This window comes from Phaenicophaeus curvirostris, chromosome 9 (assembly GCF_032191515.1).
Source record: "Phaenicophaeus curvirostris isolate KB17595 chromosome 9, BPBGC_Pcur_1.0, whole genome shotgun sequence".
Taxonomy (NCBI): domain Eukaryota; kingdom Metazoa; phylum Chordata; class Aves; order Cuculiformes; family Cuculidae; genus Phaenicophaeus; species Phaenicophaeus curvirostris.
Window position 1 is genome coordinate 7,831,998 of NC_091400.1, and position 24,700 is coordinate 7,856,697.

Sequence of the window (24,700 nt, forward strand, 5' to 3'; positions counted from 1 at the left end):
AATGTCTTTAGACCCCTGTACAGTTTACTGTATAGCAGGTCATATGAAAATGTTCTTCCTATTACTTCTGGCAAAAGGCCTTTAAGATCAAGTCCAATAGTATATCCAGTCAATGTTTCAGTAGTCATTACTTCTCTGGAAGTTTTTTTTATGCCTTCAGAGTTCTTAAGTGTTGATTTGTTTAAGGTTTAAGCTGTTCTTAAATCTTCACTGTCTCCAAACCTGTGATTTTATTCAGATACGTTGTAGCTCTGAAAACAGAGAGCCTTGGGAACAAAAAAGCAGCAAGTAAGGTCTCTGAAACAGGTAATTGAAGTGTTTAAAATAATGCCTAGGAATGTAACAGCAGAACAGGTAAAGAGCATGTTTCCTCTTGTGTAGGGATTTTTTCTTAAGGGTTCTTTAAGAATGATATTTTATTTAAAAAAACTATTGCAAATTCATCTGAAGCATTGGGAAGTAGAAATGTTACTAAAAGAGTCCCTGATCCAGGCTACAGGGTACTCCTGAGGCAGAGTCGGAGAAGTTAATATTGGTGAGTTTTCTCCAAGAGTAGGAAAAGCTATTTGCCCTATTGGAAATGATGTAGAAAAGAAAAAAACAAGGTGGACAGATAAGTTCTTTAACAGATTTTGTTGTACATTTACCATGATGGACACTAAAGAAGGACAGCTTGGGAATTTCCAATGAATAGGTCTAATGGTAGCTGTCAGTCTAAAAAAAAAAAAAGAGCAAAGTAATGATGTTTGAAGTTCTTTGGTGCTCTAATGTGGCAAGCAAACAAGCTGCTCTCTGGAAAAAGATGATGTTATGGCACAAAGGAGCACAGGAATTCTACCTGCTGATTTACAATGAAAGGCAGAAATGGAGGTTGAATCTTAAATGATATTTGGGCTAGTTTTAGTGTACTAAATCTTAGAGTGGTTTGGGTTGGAAGGGACCTTAAAGATCATCCAGTTCCAACAGCCCTGCATTCTACTGGATCAGGTTGTTCAAAGCCCCATCCAGCCTGGCCTTGAACACCTCCAGGGATGGGGCAGCCACGACTTCTCTGGGCAGCAAATGGTTTAGCATGTGAAATGATTATCACTAGTAATATCCTAGATGGTTTTGGAGAGAACCCAAAAAATTCACCTCTAACCAAGATGGGCATGGACCCTACAGTGAAGTACATTGTCATTACAGAGGAAGCAAAAGAAATCACTATTATATGTTCTAGTAAATGCTGTTGTTTAAATCTGAACTTGGTTACATTTTTATGGTAGTTTATGATCTTTTAGGGCTTTTAATGTTGCTTTGTCTTCCAGTCGTGGATGGATATAATTTAGACTCAGCCCAGGGGAAATAGAGGGACTGTTTAGAAACCTGAATCAACAAAAACAAGCTGTCTCCAGGCTTTCTTCTTCATTAGAGACATATATGGCTGCCTCAAATGTGCATATTTTTCATTGCTTATAAGTGAATAGTGATCTTTTGGATTTCCCCTTTCAGAACAGTCAACTTGCTTCCTGTGGCTGAAACAGGTATTTCCTTGTGGATCATATTTCAGGGTGTTTGTATTTATACATGGACTATAAGAAGGCAGCCACAATGCAGGGCTCAGTCACAATGTGTTTTGCTGCAGGAGGCAAAACAAGGAATCTGGAAGTACTTCAAGGTGTATTTTGCTAAGACCTTCTACACCATAAAGACATTTTGCCTGTAAGTATTAACACAGTTTGTTTTCCTTATCTTGGTATTATGATGTTGAAATTTTATAACAGCCTGTATCTTAATCATTTGCAGCATTTTATTTGCATGTTGACTGAAGTGCCTCATTGCATTTTGAAAGGTTGAAAGCAATCAAATCTTAATGCCAGGCATACAAAAACCTGTGGGGGTGTAATCGTGGAATTTGTGTTGTCCATTCTGAATTAGACATAATCTGTTTAAAATGTTGCTTTCCATTGAAGAGAAAAGACAACTAAATGCAACAATTAAAAACTTTTTCCCAAGATGCAGAGTACAACTGTAATCTCTCAGGTTTTTCTCTTTGCACCTGTAAATCTTGACTTTTACTGAAGCCTGGAAGAGACTTTTATCCTGTCATAGGCTCTTGGAACATTTTTTTGTAAGATTGCACCCAGTCACAGTGACTCCGTCAGTCACAATGAATCGAATATTACGTTGCCTTTCACTACAATGCCAGATGTGTGTCCCTATTACTGACACTAACAATTTGACTTTACGTGCAGTCATTTTTAGTTTTGGAAACTGATTTTTTTTCTGTAGGCAAAAGATAAAAACCCTAGCAGTAAATTTGATAACAGTCTGTCACAACAAACCTTTCTCCCAAAAAGGCAAAATCTCAAAGATTTCCCTAAAAAATACCCAGAAATACAGGCAGAAAAGCTCTGCAGAGATCTGCAGTGGGTCACTCTCACAGCATGGTATTGCCTGAAACAGGAGGTATGGAACTATTTAGCTTTAGTTGTCTGTCAGAGGTAAAATTTTGTGTGTAACCCACCCCTTATCAGGTGAGTTAGGCCAGAATACAACCAATCATTTCTGACTGCCACTCCTGACCACACCACTTCTGGCACCACAGAGTAAATCACTGAAGAAACAGAAGCAAAGGAAGCCTGTTAAATCACTCAGTCCAGCCAGGGAGCTCAGCAAAATACTAGAGAACAGCACTTACCATCCTTTGAATTTTCCCAGAAGGTGGGCACGCATTTGGAGACTCTGTAACCTTGTTGTAGCTAACTGACATTGCAAACCTAGTTACTGAGAGGAAAGGATTTGATTTTGCAAGGAATGAGAGCTTTGAGGTAAAGCACAGGGGAGCTTTTGAGAAGTTTCTTAAAGGACCTTACAGACGTGACATTAAAAATTGGAAATATAAGTAAATGAGAGCAACTAGATCTGATTTTAGATATGTCAGAAAGCAATTGTGAGATAAGAAAAAACTGTCCAGTGTGCAAAAGGTAGTGCCCTGCATGCAATGGGTTGGCTGGAGCGTAGAGCTCACACAGAAAGTGCGAAGAAATAGCAGAGCATTGGCTTTGTTATCCTGACACCAAAATGTTGCTCTTCTCAGAAAAAAAGCACCAAAAGGCAAATTAGCTCGAAAACGACTGATGGAAGCCCATTAACCAACCCCACCTTTTACCTTCTAATTTTTCTATGTTCCTGCACTTCTCAAATCCCACTGACTGCTGCCTGCATGTTTTCTTAAAGGTTTCTTTAAACAAGCTTTGAAGAAGTTGTGACATGGTGTAGTAGGCACGGTAGTATTGGGCTTATAGTTGGACTGGTTGATCTTGGAGGTGTTTTCCAATCTTATTGATTTTATGCTTGTTTACAGGCCTGATGAGGAACGGCTGAGAGAGCTGGGGTTGTTTAGCCTGGAGAAGAGGAGGCTGAGGGGAGACCTCACTGCTCTCTACAACTACATGAAAGGACGTTGTAGAGAGGAGGGTGCTGGCCTCTTCTCCCAAGTGACAGGGGACAGGATGAGAGGGAATGGCCTCAAGCTCTGCTAGGGGAGGTTTAGGCTGGACATTAGGAAAAAATTTTTCACAGAAAGGGTCATTGGGCACTGGAACCGGCTACCCAGGGAGGTGGTTGATTCTCCTTCCCTGAAGGTGTTGAAGGCATGGGTGGACAAGGTGCTGAGGAGCATGGTTTAGTGTTTGATAGGAATGGTTGGACTCGATGATCTGGTGGGTCTCTTCCAACCTGGTGGTTCTATGATTCTATGTTTCTAAGTACGTCCATGGAAATGCATTGGTGCATTTTTCCTCCCTGCCAGCCCTTGTTCCCATCACTGCCACAGCCTGGCTGTGCCAATGAGCAGGATATTTTACTTCTTCCCAGGTTTACAGTGAGATTCCTATTTCCCTGGTAGTATCGGAGGAGACATTGCAAAAATAAGTTGACATAAATAACAACAGATTCTCTCTGCTTACCCCTCTGAAACATCATAATACTAACTCACCTCTTAGAGAGTTGTGAAGTTTATTTCATCGCTGTTTATGAATTGCTTTGGGTGCAGTGCATTGTATTAAGAATGCTACTAACCTTCAAATTTTTGTAATTACCACAGTATTATGACTAGGTCTTCTAAATAGATTTTAAACTCTCTGGGCCAAGCTATGCCTATTTAATACAGGACTGATCACACTGCCACAGCATGTTGGGATGCAGTATTTCTACATTACAGGTGTTGTGTCTAGTGCAAAGGAAAGGGCAAGATGAAGTTCTGTTGGAAGGTCTCAGAACCTCCTAGGCAAATCATCTCTTTGACCTACAGAAATTTTATTTATATTATATCTATTATAATATTAGTATGTAGTCTATAGTTTATTTTATAACATAAAATGCAATGATATATATAATAGTATGCTTAAATTAATAATAATAATTATTGTTTATATAATTTATAGTATATTTTTCTATGTTTATCTTCGTATATTTTTCTATATTTATCTTCATATATTTTAGTTATCACTCTAAAAATAAACAGTTGTGAGTTATTTGATATTTTCTTAGGCAACCGTGCATGCAGTGAAATGTTGCTCAGCAGCAAGCACAGCAAAAGGAATTAGCTCCAAGGTGTTTGCTCTCTTTGCTCTTTGGGTGGAAGAAACAATCAGGATGGCTTCTACAAGTAAAAGAAGTTCTGCAGGTATGAAATTTCATGTACTAAGATTTGTCAGCAGTAAGGCTGAATCAGGTTTCAATCCATTCTTATCAATATATGATGCCATTTTCTTTGCCCTCCACTGGCGAGGATTTTGTGGTAAACAATAGGTAAAAAATGGGAAAACAGCACGCTGAAAAACATGGAGTTCTCATCTGGACTTACACTGTGTGTTAATTCTGCCCTTCTGGTTCCTTCTTTAAAGAATCTGTCCTAAATGCAGCGTTTATGGCAGAATTGTTCTTGTCCCTGACACAGGGCTTGAGCTGACATTTGTAAAAAAAACGTTAAAATCCTTAAAAATTAACTGGGAACTGAAAGTCCGAGTCATTATCCCCAAGGCACTGATGATGAAGCCTTACCTCTGTTGAAATCAGTAGTAAATGGGCTTTCAGAACCAAGCATTTCTTACATCACCACAAAGCGAGGTCATCTTATATTGATGTCTTTCCCAAAACTTATGCAGATTGTGATCTGTGATTAGATTATGAAAGATCCAGACTGAGGTCGACTGTACTCCTTTCAGTCACTGGATTCTTGAAAAGTCTTAATTTCCCATGCACAGTTTATAGGTTAAAAAATTGGAATTAAATTGCCATTCCTTTCTTTTTGGGTGTAAAGTGCATTAGTAAAACTGAGATTTTGATCAGAAATCCACCAGTGATTAGAAAACACAAATTTTAATCTATAACTGGCCACAGAGTGTGCAAGGTCATAAACAAATACATTCAGGCATTTTTACACTGAAGGTTTTAGCTCATATTTCACTTGTAAGACTTTTTCCGGTTGTCACATCATGATTCAGTGTGAGGAGACGTGTCCTTTGCTGTGTTTGCAACCTAGCCAAATCAAACGCCATCTACAAATTTCATTAGGGGCCTGTTTACTGTCTTTCAGATCACTAATTCAGAAGTTAAATAGCACCAGACTCTAGACGTTAAATAAGACCAGTTAAGTAAGACAGGGTCTTAGGATATCTTCCAAGTCCCCTGCATTGTCACTACCATTTTCTTACAGTTTGGACCAGTTATCAGCAGTAACATCGACATCAGGGAAGCATGGCCTGGTCCTATATTTTATAGCCTTGATTTGTGTTTGTCTTCTCTAATCGTAATGGGCTTTATGGCCATTTAAGCACAGAATCCTAGTGCTAAGCAACAATTTCCAGTTCAAGCAGGTCTAGGTAAGAGATTAATTGGCAACAAACCAATGGTGCCATTCATTTCTCTTTGATTAGTGAGAACTGAAAATACGTTTTGCCTTGAAGATGGGGCCGACAAGCACGGATTCCTCATCAAATCACCACCTCTTCAACTTTTCAGCTCACAGGTATACTAGCACAGATGAGTTATATTCCAGCAATCCCTCAACAAACATCTGTTATTTCTGCTATTGTGAATTTTAATGAGAGACAAATTACTTTCTCTTTGGCAGAATTCGTGGAAAAAGCGTTTCTTCATCCTGTCCAAATCCAGCAAGGGCAATTACATCCTGAAGTATCTAAAAGGCCAGAACTTGAAAGGCTCCATAGCTGTTGATCAGTATGTAACTCAAATGCATCACCCTTTTGCTTTAAGTCGTGTATCAACACTCTTAGATGGCCACTGCTTGTACAGACACTTGTTCCTGATTGAGGTTCCTGATCCAAATCCCACTGAAGGCCAGGAAAGAGTCTCTTGGCCTTTTGTAGGCTTTGTGTACCGCTACATATTTGTAGAAGTAAAAATCCTAAATTGCTTTGATGAAATTTGATACATTTATGTGAGTGATTGGGGTGAGGTGGTATCTGCAAACTAGACACTTTGGCTCTGTGATCCTGACAGTGGTTTTCTTGTTGCAGAAGATATTGTGTTTCCTGTGAGGACAGTGCTATGCGAGTAAGGATGGGCACACAACTTTTCCTACCTTATAGCTTTACAAAGGGCTTTGCAAGTTGTGCTGAGGTCTCCTGGCTTTCACGTTTAGGCCCTTTAGGCCAATGCTGGCTGCCCCACTGCCTCTTACTCTGCCAAGAAGTTGCTCTGCTGGGCTTGTTTGGGTTGGTCATTTAATTTCTTCCAGCACAGTGCCCACTGCAGCAAGGCTGGGTGGCGTTGGTTTTGTGCTAGCAACCTTTTCCATGTCACATGTGGTATGAGATGCATAGAAGAGGAACAGTAAATGTAAAGGGAAAAGGAAAGATTTTACCAGTCAGATCTGGAGCTTAATACTCCAGGCTCCTGGAATTGTTAGGCATGGAGATCACAGGATTCACATTGTTGTTGTGCTTCTTCCATTGAAAGGATTTACATCGCGAAGCTCTCTAAAAAATTCCAGCTTGCTCAGTGGTATGTGGTTACATTATTGCCATCATTATTGTTATGATTTTTACTAGTTTAACTTCTTGGAGGTTAATGGAAGTAATGCTTCCATTTAAGTATCTACAAGGAGTGCTTCTTGTCTGTTCCTCTTCCCTCTCATTAAAATACTGTTAATATACAATTAGTTTCAAATCAAATGTATTGTTTTGTAGTGGTTCAAAAACATCTACCAGGGATCTTTGTTACTATCATTTCTTTTCAAAATTCTGGATTAGACCAACAGCCCCTTTTTTCAGAAGTGAGGATCCAAAATCTGAACACAAGTCTTTGCAAATGTTGATTTTATTTTTTTCCTGGAAATTTTCTTCATTGAAAGACCATCTGTTCCATCTGTTTGGAATGTGGGTACCTATTTTCTTGAGAGTTCTTTCTGTGGAAAAGTGTTTACCTTTTCCCATTTAGATCTCATCATATTATGTTGTGCTTAGCATAAAATATGCACGCACACATATATGTATGTGTGCATATATATTTGTATGTTGGTAGTTATATAGAAGGTTTCATGTGGTTTTCTTAACAGGATCATAAATATCAAAGTTGGCATAAGCAATTCTGAAACCATGGAAATGGTGAGGAAGATGTTTAAATGCCTTCCTGAGCAGGTGATGTCCCTCAGTACTGGGAACAGATGTTACTACCTCATTGGGAGCAGCAGGTAGGCATAAAGATGTGCAAATGCAATACGACCACATCTACACACTTTTAAATACCTCCAGGGATGGTGACTCCACCACTTCCCTGGGAAGCCTTCTCCAAAGCTTGAAAACAAATTCAGTGAAGTAACTTTTCCTGATACCCAGTCTAAACCTCCCCTGTCCCATCCCCTGGGATGGCAGCAGCCGTATATCAGTGTAACAATACTGTGTTAAACTGTACCAGTTAAGGGTCAAGGAAGAGCAGAGAGCTTTGTCTTCTCACCCAGATCCTGGGAGTGGGGAAAAGATTCTGCTCCTGATGGATAAATCACAGGACATCATCTCACTCTGAAAAGTAGGTTGTTAATCAAGAGAAGCAGATTGAAGGGGAAAATCCCCCCAAGGGAAAACAGATCCCAAAAGTAAAGATTGAAGCCTTTACCACAGCAGGGCTGTGTGCTCCCTGCCCTCCCAGGCTGCGATACTGTCCTCACCGAGGGCAGAAACTGCTGTTGTTGAGGTGATCAGCCAGAGCTCAGTCAGGTGAGAGAGAACGTTTGGCACAGGGCTCCTCTGCTGTTGCTTCAGAGGAGGAGTGCTTCTCCTCTTCAGTTTCCCAACCACAAGCATGCCAGGGGTTTTTCCACCTTTGTGCAGAAGAGCAGCTGATCTGTGAAATGTTGAGAAGCGTGAAGAAAACACATACCTATGTGTTACTTGAGCGTGCCACACCACACCTTCCCCCAGGGCACTGCTCTCAAAGCCTACTTTTGGGGTGGAGGGGCATTCCAGAATTAATGCAACTCCACCTCAAGCATGAAACAGGGCTTCAGGGGTCCTTTCATGGCATGTTTCTTGTCCTGTTCACCCAAATCCATTCCCAAAACCTTGTTAGCTGTCTTTATGGCAGGATTGGGGGAGCAGCGTCACACAAGGGAAAGGAAGCAGAATGTACTGACCCACGTCTCTTCCTCTCCCCATCTCTGTGTCTCTTGCACTTGCACAACACAGCAACCCCTGCAAATATTTTAGCTCCTAGTCCTGGGCTGCATCTCTCCAAGATCAAACTTTGCCATCAGGCTGTGGCCACCCAAGCATTCTCTCTTGAATAGAAGGCGCAGATTTTCCCCACCGATTTCAGGAAGCGTTATTTTGGGCCCCAAAGGAAGATGTGGGTAGAAAAATTGGCTTTCCTTATGTTTTACCTGTGAGTACATTTTCATTTCTATTGTTCCAAACTACAGGCAGGAAATAGAGGACTGGGTCGCTGTGATATCATCAGTCTGCAGGGAGGCCAAAAGAAGTGGATGCTGCCTTGAGGTGACACTTTACTGCACTTGAGTTTAGAAAGAAAGAAGTTCATAGTTTTATTAGAAACTTGCACACTGGAATTTTCCTGATTTTGGCCTTGCAAGTTAATCAGAAAATAATTTTCCATATAAATTCAGTACTCTGGCTTTATTCTTTGAGCAGGCATCGCACAGGCTGTCTATGCTGGATTGATTTTACATTGAAGGAATCTCTTTGAAGAGTAAGCTACATGGAAATTAGGGGACGATTGACATTATGCTGCAATGAATTGCACCTTTGATGTGTCAGAATGAAGCCTTGTGTGTTGTTCTCACCATGTGGTTTTTGATTATATTTACATGCTGTTTTACAAACTGATCCGCATCTAGTCTGTCAATGTAGGAGCAGCTGGAAGCTGTTGTTAGTTCAAGCTCAGGCCCAAGTTTCTGCACCTTGTCAGCCTGTCAGGTCCATCATTTCAAACTTAGCACTACATCCCCAAACTCACTGCTTACATCCCCACAGCTTCCACTCAGCTCAGAGCGCAAGCAGGTCAGATTTATATCTGACTGAAAAATGCTATGTAGACAACCACTCTGAGCCATTTTAAGTAAAATTTGGACTAATGGGCTGCATCAGTACATTGTGGTCCATGCCCCTCAGGAGCTTGTCTTCTTATGCTGCTGTCATTTTTTTTCTAGACTCAAGATCTTCCAAATCCAGAAGTCAGAAGCCGTCCTTCCTCTTTGCCGCTATTCTTGACTTCAGTAGATACAGTCAGTTTCCCAGGAAGTCAAAGCTACCAGAAGGTAAACAGATTGGCCATCCTTAATAACGAGTTTGCTCCTAGGGGCAACTGTGAAGTTAGATTTGTGTAGCTGCTTTTTTCCCTCAAGAACGTGTGCAATGGGTGCCCAGATGGTCTCTTGTGCTCCCTGGTGGGGTTCCTGAGCAGGACCTAGATGATAACATCCAAGAGTCCCCACAAAGGGAAGACTTTCGAGGAGAGTCTGCATGTAATAAAAGCAGGTATTGATGAAATGAGAAATGGTATTCATTGGCTCTCTCAGTCAACTGGGAAGATTAGCGGTCATAAAACCAGTCCCTGTAGATTTGCTTTGACATGCCTTTGCAAAGCCATGTGATGATTGTTTTGACAGCTGCCTCCCACATTCCTCCTGTTTTGTGATTGTTCTTTTCTTTGCCTTTCTTCAGGCTGTAAAGCCTAGAGGGGAGTTCACGTCTTCTAGATCTTCCCCCTCAATATTTAAATAGAAAGGATGGAAATCATTGCTCATGTCCCAGAGCAATTGCAGTCCCCATCCTCTGGTGACAGGCTGAATAGCAGCTGAGGGAGTCTTGGTTTTCTCTAGTCACAAAGTTGTGTACAAATCGCCCATCTGGATGAAGCTGGATGCAAATGAAGCACCTTTGGGACGAGTGAACTTATTTCTTTTTTATGCAGGAGAATGGTCCCTCAGAAGAAAAGAACAGACCTAATTCAGATCCTGGCCCTCATCAGGCTCTGTGTGATTCACAAGGAGGAGTTTTTCCAAGCCTGGTGAGCAGAAGAAATCAAACAGCTTGACTTGTTCAGTCAGCAGAAGTGACTATTGGCTCTTATCTCACCCAAGTATCTGTAACAATAGATTATTCATCTACTTTCCCAGCACACTGAGCTTGTTTTCACTATAAAAGTTCCATAAGTATAGTTAGTCTGATGTATTGTTTAGCACTGAAAATAACCTTCTAAGAACTTGCTCAAAATACCCTTTGTTTACTTTGTTTCTTAGAGGCAGATCCTCAGAGCTTCTGTGCAATACGCACCTGGGGGAAGCTGTCAGAAACTTGATCAAGAAAACCCTGAAGTTGCACTGTATCACATTTCTCAGCTGTGCCACAGTCTTCCTAAATGGTTTCTTTCTGCAGCCTCTGCCAGGTGTGATTGAATCAATGTAACTGAACTACAGAACAAAGGCTCCTTAAATTAAGGCACACCTCAGGACTGACCTTCTGTAAACATAAATACAACTTCAAGTAATTTAGCTTCCTTGTCCAGGAGGAATGATTTAAAAAGAGACAATGATGGATGTCAGGCCTGGTTGGATGAGGCTATAAGCAACCTCACAGCAGGGGGGGTTGCAACTGGATGATCTTTAAGGTCCCTTCCAACTCAAACCATTCTATTATTGTATGTCGTCATGTATTATTGGTTAAGGGTTATGATCTGTGTTCCCTGAACAAAAACCTGCAGCAGTTTCAGATGGATCTACTGCCTCTGCAGCAGAGTCCATAGAACAGAAGGCACAACCAAGCTCCACCACACCAGTATGCAGTTTGGTAGATGAATTTAAACCCATCTTTATTAGCAGTTTATGCATTGCACTGTGATCTAGAGTGGCTGAGATAGAGGGAAAAGAATCTGTTGTGCTGTCATAGCTAGCAGGGTGATAAATCATGTGCTGCAGTAGCCATCCATGTGTACAGGCTGGCAGCAGGTATGAGATAACACAGCTAAATTTAGTGGAAACTAGTGAAAATTGTTGAAACTCCATTGCAATGCCATGGGCAGTTAGCACTGCTCCGCTGATGCACAGCACTTCATAAAGCTGCAGTTATTCAACTGTGAGTCTGAGCTCTGAAATGCATTAAGTCAACCCATAGTCTGATTTAACCTATGCTGCTCTCAGTGCATACCAAGGCGCTCTTTCTGTCTCTTTTCTACACATGCCTTTTCTGTCTCATTCATTAATTCCTCTCATACTTAAGGTGCCTCAGAGATCATGTGTTGTATGCAGCTGTTCAAACTAGGACAGACTGACCATGAGGGTTAAAAGATAAGGAATCTGGATTTTCTTTTTAGCCTGAAGCAGAGGGGAAGGCAGGGAGCTCATATTTCTGTTTCAGCATGTGTGAAAATAAATAACCTTGCCGTAGAGCTAACAAGGAACAAAAATTGTTCATACATTCGATAAAAATATTGCACTTGCCTCATAAGTTCAGAATCTGTTATTATCTCCGGATCTATTCTCTGCTCAGTGATGTCTAGACAGCTGACTTCCAGATTAATCTCTTGTGTTTACGTCCTGTTAGAAGTATGACTCTGCATTTCTAGCATCTGATTCATTTTGCTTTTTATTGGTGGTTCCCTCATCCAGGCCCAGGCCTTGAAAACTCTTGGGTCAGTAGCCATTACTCATGTAAACAAGACTATCAATGTCAATTGAATTCAGTCATGTAGGCAGGGACCCAGCCATCCAGGGAGGTTTGGAAACCTGATTCCCTTTCAATCCACATTTTGGAGCTACCGAGCCACATTTGACTCAGCAATTCAGTATCAGCTATTTTGGCACACAACTTTCAAGACCTGAAATGCATCAAAGTAAGGAGCTCTCATATATCACCCTGTGCAGCTCGTTACTGTAATATATTGCAGGCTGTATCTGTTAGACACACCTGATTCTGCAATTCCCTCTGTCTGAAGGAAACACGTAGCTGTTAACCCTTTCTTTAAGGAGCCTAAAACTAGCAATTAATCAGTTGTTCTCCAGGTATCATTTCCATTTTGCACCACAGCAAATTTTTTCTATCATCTCTTTCACTCTCATGTAAATCCACACTGTGTTTCAACAGAGACTTAAAGAACTTGCGTAGCTCTGTGTCTGAGAACAATTGTACACTGACTGTACAGCTGGAGGATCTCAAGACTTCATAAAATCACCTCGTCTTCCCCTTTTCCACAAGTGTTTACTCATCTGATTGATCCAAAGCCTTTGAAAAGTCACTAGGAAACTCATTCATGACTTTCTATTGTGACCACAGAGTCAGTCATGTTCCTGCTGGGGTTTTGTTACCCACTTCTTGACGGACCATTTGTAGGTTTGTTCTGACTCCTACAGAATGTGCTTTCTATGTCATTTATACCAGCAAGGATCAAAAAATACATTCGTCATCTTTAATTTCTATTCAATGCCAGTTTCTTCTCTTTACATGTAAGAAAGTAATTATTTTTACTTTATCTTGAAAACAGTAATGTATTCTCTGGCATATTTAGCAATTTAAAATGATCTCCATGGAAACCAAGGATGTAAGTGGAGAGACAAAAAAATGGTTGCATCACAAACATGACATGGGGAGTTGTATTAGGAAGCAGCTAAATACTAATTACCATATTCTTCATTATAGTGAAGTCAATAAGGAGACATAAAAATAAATAAATTATCTTTGTGACTTAGAAAGGTAAACCTTAGAAAGGTGGAGGGATTAATTTCTCCTTGACTTACCAAACCTTGTTCCTAAAACAGACTGGCTCTGAGCATATCTCTCTTCATGGAGAAGCTTTTCTTTCCATGTTTTCTGTGGATATTTTCTAGTTCTATTACTTCTCTGTGTAAATGGGAAAATACATGTTAAACTATCGGTATAACTGAACCTGTTAATTACAAACCCATCCTTTTAACAGGATAAAAATCTGGGAAAGAGTGAGGAAAATCTGCTGTTATTGGTTACACATGAAGACATCAAGAAGGACAAAGACGACTATTACCAAACTCCCAGCAGTATTTTAGCAAAGGTAGTTTATCTGTTGTGAGTTCTGCTGGTTTATTAATAGCTCCAAGGAGACGTTTAATGAGCCAAAGAGGAACTGGTATGAGGAGCCACTAGTACCTTGCAAAAGAAATACATAGATAAAGCAGTAGGTAATAGAGCTTTCATTTGTACAAGAAAAAAGGCACTAGACTCATTCAAAAGATCTTTCTGGTAGAAAGTGGCGTTTTGACAAAAACATTGCTGATTTTGTTGAAATTCCCCAAATTGACTGTTTCATTGTAAATGGCTTCTGCCTATTGTGTCACAGGGTTGTTTTTATTTAAAAAGTGAAAACTTCATTTAGAAAATGTTGCTTTATATTATTTTTACATATTTTAAAATATAATTCTGTGGAAGCAACAGTAAGCTGCATAAAATGAAGCCGTACTTCAAAAACACTGCAAAACATTTTGATATCTACATTTCACTGTGAAACAAGGGAGCAGGAGGAATCAGACTGGTAATTCTAAACAAATATTCACATCTAATTTGGAAGGCTAATTTCTCTAGGCTTCCTGTGTAGTTATTTGTCAGGAGAACCTAAATGATCAGTCTTCTGCAGGAGTCACAGCCTCTCTCTGAAGACTGTACAGCTGACTGAAGGACATTAACAATATGATTTTGTCATATAATCTAAGTGTTATAAGTTAAGCATACCCAAAGTACAAGACTCTTTTTAAACCTGCTTAAATTAAAATGTAACTTTTTTTTTTGTGGTAATACTTTAGAATATAGCTGGTTATGTCCCAGCCTGAAATGAAAGCAAATGGTAGTGTCAACAATTTCAGATAACGTTAACTTCTGTCTTTCAACCACCTTTCCAGCTCATGGTTTGTGGGAAGTGACTTATGTGAGGCTAGCAGAGCTATGTCAGCCAATGTGTTTAAACTGCTTGCTCACTGAACCAAATAAGGAAATTAGGAAGGTCTTTTTCTGAAGGCAGAGCAAGGACATTTACATCTTATGTTGTTATGTCTTTCCAACAGTGCACTACTGAAGTATCAAAGCCTGAACCTACAGGTGAGTCTGATGTCCCTGTGCAAGAGAAGCCAGCGCAGAAGAACCCAGTAAAGGAGAACATTTATATGTCAATGAAATCACTGTAAGTAACAACTTCATTAACAACAGAGCTATTATTTGTGGTAATTACATAATAATATGTAGAGGCTGCATCTTGTTTGAACGAGTCCTTCTTTGGTCTTGGTTCAGAAAGTTTAGAACTTGTGGGAATACCAGAGCGGAATTCGGATTTATCAGTAGGAAATTTAAACTCGTATTGCAGACTCTTGCCTTTAGACAGGCTCTGACTACAGGATGCAGTTTGTTGACAAGACACTTATTTCTAGGTTTTCTTGACATAAGAGCCCACCACTTTACTCAAATACCACAGCCAAGCTCCAGCAACCTTTCAGACAAGTACTGTCCAAAGCAGGCAGCATGATCTAGCGGTTAAAAGAGAAAAGGTGACATGAAGCATTAGCTCCCAGCTTTTTCCAGTAAGAAGTTATGTGATCCTGAGTAGGTGATCTCCTTTCTTCTACGTTCCCATCCACCTACTGAGCTGACTGATGAATAGCTGTTAGCTATGCCCTGCCACCTACAGACAGTAAAGATTTATACCACATAGTGGGAGGCAGTTGGAAACCCAGGCCCACAAACCAGTTTATTCCACTAGACTTACTCAAACTCCTGTGTCTTTGAGAGCCCCTGGAGTGAATTACTATAGAAACATCACAAGTCTGTGTAATCTGAGTAAAAATATACCAAGAGCAGCTTTTGCTGCTGACCCTGGTCCTGTTTGGGGCATCAGAGGGGAGTTTGCTGCAGGCAATATAAGGTTCATCAAATAAACCTAAAAAGCATTCAAGTGCATCTGAGTTATTCTGTCTCCCAGGGGATAGCATTACAGCCCTGCAGAAGGTAGTACAGCCAAGGCCAACAATCTGTACTCAGTTTCTTTGTCAAGGCATGTTTTTAGTCAGAATGTTTTCAGGATTAATAAATAGTCTTTAAATACTGGGAAGGTTTATTTGGGGATTTATGGTCCATTTTTAGAAGGTGCTTATTTTACTTAGCTGTAATTTTGTCCACTGGATATTCTACAAGAACTTGTTGTTCTTTGCCTGTCTGATGGCTGTTTGATCCAGCTTCTAACACAGCAAGAGTACCTGGAGTAGCCAGACTGGTTCATTTTTTATTACTTTTCCTCTTTAGTAGGTTGCTGGGTGAGAGCTGCCAGCTCACATGCAGATGTGATGGGCTCCTGAATCCTCCCAAACACCAAGACAATGATGCGTGTCCAAGAGACTTGGAAGCAAATAGAGACCTAGAACTCCCAGAAAGCAGCACCAGTGAGCAGTCAACCCTTCAGAGAAGGCAAAATTCGTTACCACTTTCAGTAGTTCAATTGTCTATACTGCTTGGGTAAGCGTCTTCTCCAATTTTCATTGCTGTTGAGGTACTGGTAGAGTGTGCCTGCTCTCTGATATTTTCTCTCATAGTCAAGTTACAGATGAGACTCAGCTGCAGAAGTTGGATATTTTTGTCCCCCTGGCTGATATTAACAGTTACCTAAAACTTACTGAAGCAGCAGGACAAATATGGTAAGTTCTGGATGTCTTGTGATGTTGCCTGTCAGATGTGAATGAGTGACAATCAGTGTAGGTACAGCCACATACAGCCACACACATCCAGGTACAGTTTCAGCAGTGAAGAACAGGGCAAGGTCAGTGTGTGCTGGTACTTCAGTGATTTCTTTCTGACTCTTCATGTACTAGAGTTTCTATTTCAACTGCTGTTGAAAAAGGCTAAATAGAATTGAGGTCCCTTATTATGTGTAATAATTAGCAATGAAGTCCCACCACAAAAGCTGCTCTTCTAATGTTGATGTGAAATCTGCCAGTCAATTTTATCTTTGATTTGATGAAACTCAATGATAGCATGTCTCAGACATATAACAAGGAAATATATCTTGTGATAGGGTCAACGGGGCCTTGCAACCAAAAAAATTGCTGGCTTTAGTACAGGTAGCTAATAACTCTTTATTATGGATGACAAAACTAAAAATTAGGAGGCGCATGCAAGGGATAGGCTCCAAGTCCCATTTATTGGACTTCTGTACCCCTCCATGTATACTTAAGTCTTATAAAGAAAAGGGGTATTTGTGGAAAAGCGTGACAGTCCTTTGGAAAGCCATAAAACCTGTCTGCTGCTGGAAAGGGTGACAGCATGGAACCCATGGGCACAGCGGGAACCATTTTCAAACACAGTAAATTCAATATTTTACTCTCTTCCATCAAAGCCTTTCTTATCTACTTTTCCCTTTGACCTGTTAGCCTCATATTGTTGACCTATATCACATCGTTTTGTAATTTAAGTAGTAGCGCCTGCAAAGCATTCTGAGAGTCTTTAGTTAAGTGTGAGCCGAAAGTGAAAACTTAAATTATGTTACACAAATCAAACTGACTTGAGTTGGGTGCCAGCATACAGTTATCTCCAAGTTAATCCCAGCACTGGTTCAGTAGTAGGAATGAGTGCTAGACGGAGGTTTTAACAAGTAGGTATTATAGGCTTGAGCACATACATCTTCTTAGTAGTCCTGCTGGAAATTAGTGCTCTCCCTGGACCTTCAATATCAATGACTAGGATCAAGAAGAGGGAGCAGAAAAAATGTTCAGTGCATACTCCTGTGCTACCTGTTGATTTTTCACTGCCACACATCCTTTTGCTGTTGCTCTCATATTCACACTGATCAGGGGCACTGTGTGTACTGTGTGCAAGTCGATTTGTTTCATCCAGTGTGAGCAAGAAGGAAAAACACCACTGTAAAAGGGACTGGAACTGGGACACTATCTCAATCATTTGATCTAATTCTAAATTTACAGAGCTTTCTCAGTGGAAATTCATATTGAAAGAATATGAGTCTAAGTCTAAGTCTGACTGTCAGGTCAGATAATTCTAAATAGCTTGTCAGCAAGGAGAGTCTGTCAGAGATCAGCAGGAAAAAGAAACTGGAATTTCCATAAGAGTACCATCAGGACAGCAATGAATCTCATCACAGTTGTATCATTGATAAAACAGATAAGAATAAGTTTTAATGCAATTCTTTTGGAATTACTTTGGAAATAATTTCAGTCAAACATGGGGCTTACACATCTGCAGCAGCGTACATTTACCTGCAGTGAGTGTGGCCAACAGCTTTTGAACTGGAATCCACTCTCACAGGTGACCTTGCTAGCACATCTCCCTTGTTAACAGGCTGCAACGTCAGTGTCAATTGCACTTCTAGGAGAACCTGTTGGAATGGATGAAACAGCTTGGGTTTAGCTAGAACCAGATCCAAAAGTTGTGAAGTCATTCAGCCTGTGTGTTATTTCCAGCAGGCAGTACCGTAAATGCAATTCTATTCAGCCATCGCCATTCTGTTAGCAGTAACTGGGTATCCCATATGTTCCCTTTATTGTCTGTCCTCCGAATGCCCTAGTGTCTCACAGTGGACTGGTCCTTCCCGACTGGGATGTTTGTTTAATCACGGAGACCATATAGTGGCTGTGAATGATCTGCAGCCCCAGGACATGGAGGAGGCTTACTTCTTCATCAGCAGGTCCACAAGAAAGGAGGTAAGCCTGACTAACCTGAAGATGATGGTCAAATTAATCAAGCCAGATAAGAAACTAAGTTGCTTTTTGCATTTCAGATGGCTCCATTCAAAACAGTTTACTCTGTTTTGAGTTTGGCATAAATAACTTCAGTTCCAAATAGCTCCTCAGCATCATTCTGATGTGGCATCTCTTATTCTTGGGCTGTTTGGGGAATACAAGGTCAACACTGATGTGTTTAAGGACTTGATCTCAAAGATCTGAGTGACCCCAAGAGATACTGCCACGCAACCATAAATGAGAGTTACTTGGTACTTTTTGGTTTGTGAATTGCAAATTTTGGTAAATAAACAATTGCCTTTGGTGGATGTGTAGTTCTTTATAGTGATTTTAGGTATTGAGGGCAGAGCCTTAGACACCTGCTTCCTGTTAGCAATCAAACACCACACATCTCCTTGTGTGATACCACTTTTTTTTTTTTAAATAATGTGAGTGATTTCTAAATAGTGCCTTAACACTGCAGTGACCTGCTGCGTGTTGGTACCTATGTTTTCTTAGATGGACTCAAATCAGTACCTGGTTTTTCTGACCTATACAATTCTTATTTGAATTTTCCTGAGAAAGTTGAGCTCATCAGATGCTGTTGCCATCTAAAGAAGAGAATGCCAGTACAGCAAGAAATAGTACTCATCTCTCTTAACAGGGTATTTTTATTTAGCTAGTTAAAATACAAGCCAGATAGTAGCACAGATGTTGATCAGATATAACAAGCTGTAGAAGTTTAACCATTTTTTCTCTTTTTTAAGGTGAAACTTACTGTCTGTAGGCTTCCACATTCCGATATCTTCCATGTTAAAGGCTGCTCGTGTTCCTGAAAAAAGACCTCAATGACAAAGTAAGTGCCAAAGTTTGAGGGAAAAGATCAAGGAGGAGAATGTGATACATAGGGTTTGGAGGTAATCTTTTCTTCTAGAGCTGCCAGATACTTTTTTTTCTTTTCTGAAGCATAATGACTGCAGAACGTGGATTTAATTTTCATTTTATGTCCTGCTAACTTGTTTTGTGGACATGAATGGCATGTGTTTGGCTTCTGTTTCATGTTGGTGTGTATTTCAGTTAAATGAAAAAACCTGAGGGTCAAATCATTTATGAAACCTTTGCACTGTGTATACTCTATATCTGAATGGATATGTACACAAACATGTGTTTGTGTGCAGGTGTCTTTACATACATATCTATTTCTGCGTGATAGATTGTTTTAATACACAATGATGTATATGAATAACTCTTTATAAGTACAGATAATTTTATCTTACCAGATACAACCAAAATAACTACTGGGTTTCCCAGGCACAGGAGATTTATATAAGCTTTGTTTAAGGTGGATTTTGACCAAAGGAGGTAGTTTTCCAGCTTCCAATTGAAATAGGACAAGTCAGGTACTACAGTGAGGAGCTACACTCACTAAAATCAGCGTTGGTGCCAATTACTTCAGTCATCAATTTGACAAATGTGCTTGATGCTTCCTTTAAAATCCTGTCTGAACTCTTTAAAAAAAACTTGTTACAAAATTTCATTTGGCCAAATATTAAAACAGCATCAGTAACTCAAAGCAAGCAAACACACATACTTGTACAATCTATTCAGATTCAGCTCCTATTCCAAAGAATAATTTCCAGACTAAACTTTTTGCAGCCTGTATCATCTGCTTTTTAGGTAGGAGTGTTTGGGACATGCTTATTTCTCAAGGTGGGAAAGGCTTGCTTTTTGATATTTCTGTTCCAGTGGCATTCAGAGGCCTGATTGTGCTGGATTCTGCATAAAGACCAAGTGGAATCCCAGTTCTGGAGCTACAGAGGTGGAAAATGGAAGTGAAGACATTCCTTGGGATCTCTTCTCCAAAGCTGCTATGGGTTTCCTTTGTCCTGCACTGCCTCTTTGAGCAATCCTATTTCTGCCTAAGGGGTCTCTGAGGGATGAGATGGCCATTCATCACCATACAAGGCTTCTTCCAGCTCTGTAATGATATCAGCCTGCTAGGACAGTCCTCTAGGCCTGAATCCTAAAATCACAGATCATCTAGTTCAAGAGTATCCACTGATGGTGGATACCTGCCCAAGGTTTGCCTACACTTGTCTTCTGAACTTTAGAAAAGGGAAAAAAAAGCCTTCTCATGTTGTTCCAAGACTCAGCTCTCTGCATAATTAGCGAGTTTTTTCCTCACATTTATCCTAGATGATCTTTTTAAAAAATGAACCTGATATTTTCTTGCTGTTTTCAGTGGGCGTGGGGAATGCTTGATTTCCAATGTCTCCAGAAAAACCTACGTTCCGGAGTGGTATTTTCCTACCTCTTCTCCCTTCTCCTTTTATAGATCACATCCTGCATTCTTTCAACATTTTTTTAACCATTTCCTGAAAGTGGTTACATGTCATGGAACTGCAAGACAAATGCCTTGTTTTCCAGTCATGGGTGAACAAAGAAGGTGAGGCAGCGGTAAAACAATTTCCTGGAACTTCACAGATAACCATTTCCAAAAAGAGGTGAACTAGCCAAAGATGCTGTGATGCAGACGTGGTAGTTGGAGAACAGCCACCCGTGTGGAACCTGCATGTGGGCATTGCTGCTGAGGCAGGTGCTGCACAACGCAAGCTGCACCTCTTGGCCGTGGAAGGATGTCACTTCTGGACAGAAACAGAATTTGGGTAGATAGCGCATGCACAGGATGATTCCAGAGTATTTCAGCAAACCACGCTATTAATTTTGTATTTCAGTAAACAGTTACTGATGTGTTACCCCATAATTGATCGTTATGTCAGTTAGTACACTCGTAATTGCAGATAATGAATGTCACATATTGGCTGATTAATAGCACTTACAGAGATGCAATATGGAATTGACATTGGTACAGTAAATTCTGGTGTGAAGTTGTCTGCCCACATATGATTAATAAATGTATTAACACATTACAACCTATTTTATTCTGTGAATACCTCACTTTCTCCTGATGCAGCCCCTCCCCGTCCTCCAGAGACTACCTGTAACTTCCCAGTAACCTGCAGCTGAGTCACCAAACAGCCCTTTTTAAAAGAGCTACCCTTAAAAACCAAGATCAACTCATTCTGTAATGTTTTTCCCAATGTGAAAATTTTGTCTTTCTTCAAAGGAGCAAGTTCTTCTAAATCTCTGGGCAGCTTCTAGAAGCAACAGCAAAGGGAAATGCATGGTATTTCCCAGCGCCCACTTGTAGACCTGGAGGATCTGGAGGGAATGTCTTTAAACCCATGCTTTCTGAGAGGGAACTGCTCATCTTTTACATCACCTATAGGCAATTTAAATGTGTTGTGTGAGCATACGCTTTTAAAGAATTAGGAGATGTAGTAGGTTCTCATTGCAGCATGCTCTGTGCTGTCAAAATCCTAGCTAGTCTCCAGATAAATTTTGGGCTACGGAGGTTCCTGATACGGACATTTAAACTGATATGAGCTGCAATTTAGTGAAGCCACAGACTAGCATATCCATGTAAAGCGCAGCTGGAAGAAGGCTGCAGATCCTGAAACCTTTTTTCCCAAATGACTCCATGAAGCAACCTGCTTGGAAACAGGGGACGGTGCTGGCTGCAAAACAAACCAGTTAGAATCGCTCAGCATCTGCAAACTGAGTGTATGAATGACAAAACCCAACCAACTGCAGCACATTTTATGTGATTAGCTAATGATTAACATGCTCCTTGCTAACTATTTTATTTCCTGTCACGGAATACAGCCAGTGCCTTTAGGTTGTTTCCCTGGCTGTTGATTCATGGTATATTTCCATGCTGTGTTCCCTCATTATTGGCTGCTAAATTTCCCCCCTGAATTCCCAAATATATGAATTGTGCATTATCTACCATCTAGTACCGTCATCCAGAAGGAAAATGGCGATTTTCCAGGAGAAAAGTAAGTTCCAGAACAGAAAGAAAGTAAGAGAAGTCTCCAAATTGGTGTGAGGTCATTGAAGTTAAGAAAAATAAGAAGCTCATTGTACAGCGAGCACAAACCAGACCACACAGCCCCCAGACTTCCTCTCAAGGGCAATGCTACCAAAAATTGGGCTTGGGCTCGGGCTCATATGCTGATTAGAGAGAGCACAGGTCCTGTAGAAGAATGAATCCAGCCAGGAAAGTTTATCTGTGTTCTCAGTGTCCATCCTGAACTAAGCCAGAGACAAGCCCTGTGTAGCATAGCTTCTGGGTGTTTAAATTTAGAATCCTTCCAACCTGGGGTACCCAACCAGACACGCTTCAATGTGGCTGGACTTTCAGCAAATGGTGTCCATAGCGGAGTGGCTGCAATAAAGGAGAACCATTTCACCTTGCGTGCTAGGGAGAGAGCAGATCAATGGTGAGCTGGCGACACCAGGTGCTTAATCTATGTTTTGCCCTGAACTTTCTGGTGACCTCAGGAGAGCCGGTTCCTTGCACACACTCAGTAAAATTCAAGAAGTGATTTCAGACACATTTGCATCATGCTATCTCTTACTATGAATGTGATCTCCAGCATCACATTCAATACCGTGAATTAGTTTCCCTCCCAGAACACTTGCTGGAAATACCTCCATCCGCTCTGTATGCTACAGGCATGGGGGATGTTCCGCCAGTGTCCACGCTATGGAGAGCTGCTGACGTCCCCATTCAGTGCTAAGGGAGAAACCATCCTTGGTGCCTTGCAGAAACGCAGTTTGCCCTCCAACACCCTTCAGACAGCACCATCATGAGTGAACGTTAGGTGACTCTCCCACTTCCTCACAGGGAACTGGCTCAAGCCACATCTGTGATGCTTACAGAGAGCTGTGCTGAGCAGAATGTGCAGAAATCGTCTCAGTCAAATGTATTCGTCTGGTCCTTCAGGCTCCATTAAGGAACATACTAATATTGACAATGCGAATTCCTTGCTGGTGCTCCCTTTGTCAGTGCAGGGGCTAGAAAGAGAGCGTGCTGAAAACCTGAACACTGAGACCATCTACCTTTGGGTTTGAGGAGCCGACAGTGTAATCTGAGATGCACTGAGAGAATTTTTGGTTTGTTTCCAAAAGAAAACTGCCGTCCCCACGTACGTGCCTCTCCACCGCCAGCCATTTCCCTCCTGCAGGCCGGCCAGCAGGTCACTGCGAGGAACTTGCAGAGTGCTGGGCAGTTCCTAGAAATGCCACTGGAATTTCAAATGTTCCCTTCAGCCCCTTAGCAATTCCTAATTTATTGCATCTCTTAAAGAACAGCAGAGGCCAGTCAAGGCTGATACAAACCTTTAATTCAGCTAAAATGCTCCAAGAGAAACCACATCTCTGCACTGCAGCAGTGAGGATCCTCGGTGGCCAGGAGCCCTCAGTTGCTGCTAACAGCTGCTCAGTGACTCCACCATCCCACCTCCATCTTCCAGCAGAGCCAGCCTTTCAGGTGCCACCAAGCCCCTGGGACAGGAGCAGGACTGGACTTGCAGCAGCGAGCGTCTGGCAACATTGATTTTTCCATCCTGGGGTGCTTGGGTTTCTCTTGTAACATAGCAGCGGAGGGTAAAGAAATTAAGCAGTCAGTGGGAGTGCTAAGACTATGGCAATCAATCAATCTGTGGTGCTGATCTTGTGTTTTAAAAAGCCAAATGTTTGCTATTACCAAGAGTTGATCCAGAGCCCTACTTGCAGGCTGCCAGCCCCGGGGTCTCTTCCCTGAAGAACCCACCACCTCCATCACCAAAGCAAGCAAATCCTTTGCATGGGCCAGAGCTTCAGTCTGCAAAGTCTCCTTAGACTCCCCTTCTTGGTGTGGTTCAGTTCTTTGGTCATGGCAAGGAAATGGGGTTGACAAAGCTGATTAAAGGAAATAACAGCCAAGAGCAAAGGCCAGCAAGTGGCTCCCAGGTGGCCAGAGAGCAGATAAGCTGCCCACACACCTGTTCCGCCTTTGACCTTGACACTCATAGTGATAGAGGCCATCAAAGCTCACCATGCCAGACAAACCACTGCTGCCTAATGTAGTTTTGAGTGTACATAACCACAGGCAGTGCTGTAGGATAATTATAACTTTTGTAATTAAGCCTACCTGAAAATCTGATACATCCACTGCCACGAATGCTAAGGATGTTACTGCTTCTTTCAGCAGTGTTACTGTGAGTACGGAACAGCGAAATATCTAGAGATGGAGATTGTCTTTCCCAGGATCCCACTTCTTTTATGGCTCCACTGTAGACAGTATCTATCTGGAACCACCACAGTGTGGTGCAGGCCTGGCTCCAAAGTCCCTGGGAACTGGAAAAACATGTACACACACACAGCAGAAATGGATGCTTTTGTGCTCCTATTTCTAAGAATAAAGGTAAATTCGGGCAGCTTAACCTTTCTGAGAAATCCCAAGTAGTGGAAAGGTATCCGGAGGGGAGAACAGAGAGGAAGAAAAACCGAATCATGAGGAATAGCTATAAACAGCAAGAGGGACTTGGGGCAGAAAAAGATGAAGTCTCCAGTTTTACACTGGAGATCTCTACTGTAAATGCATTTTTGTTATATTTG

The 24,700-nt window shown here is 41.2% G+C and overlaps 1 protein-coding gene across 8 annotated transcripts; it reads left to right on the top strand.

The window, feature by feature from the left end:
* The first annotated feature begins 259 nt into the window (after window positions 1-259).
* Window positions 260-21,539, top strand: PLEKHS1 (pleckstrin homology domain containing S1). 8 transcript variants are annotated; one of them, XM_069863777.1, is made up of 17 exons: window positions 260-306; window positions 1,308-1,458; window positions 1,550-1,701; window positions 4,534-4,669; window positions 5,922-6,013; window positions 6,119-6,225; window positions 7,565-7,699; window positions 8,924-8,999; window positions 9,671-9,778; window positions 10,435-10,530; window positions 13,432-13,542; window positions 14,546-14,661; window positions 15,774-15,983; window positions 16,061-16,162; window positions 18,043-18,178; window positions 18,964-19,052; window positions 19,943-21,535. In XM_069863777.1, exons 4-16 carry the CDS (start codon window positions 4,639-4,641, stop codon window positions 19,030-19,032), a joined length of 1,389 nt encoding a protein of 462 aa, XP_069719878.1. In that variant the 5' UTR covers window positions 260-306; window positions 1,308-1,458; window positions 1,550-1,701; window positions 4,534-4,638; the 3' UTR covers window positions 19,033-19,052; window positions 19,943-21,535. The 8 variants fall into 8 exon arrangements, with proteins under 8 accessions (XP_069719878.1, XP_069719875.1, XP_069719880.1 ...); XM_069863774.1 differs by having other exon boundaries at window positions 18,964-21,538; XM_069863779.1 differs by having other exon boundaries at window positions 1,308-1,434; window positions 18,964-21,538.
* The last annotated feature ends 3,161 nt before the right edge of the window (window positions 21,540-24,700 follow it).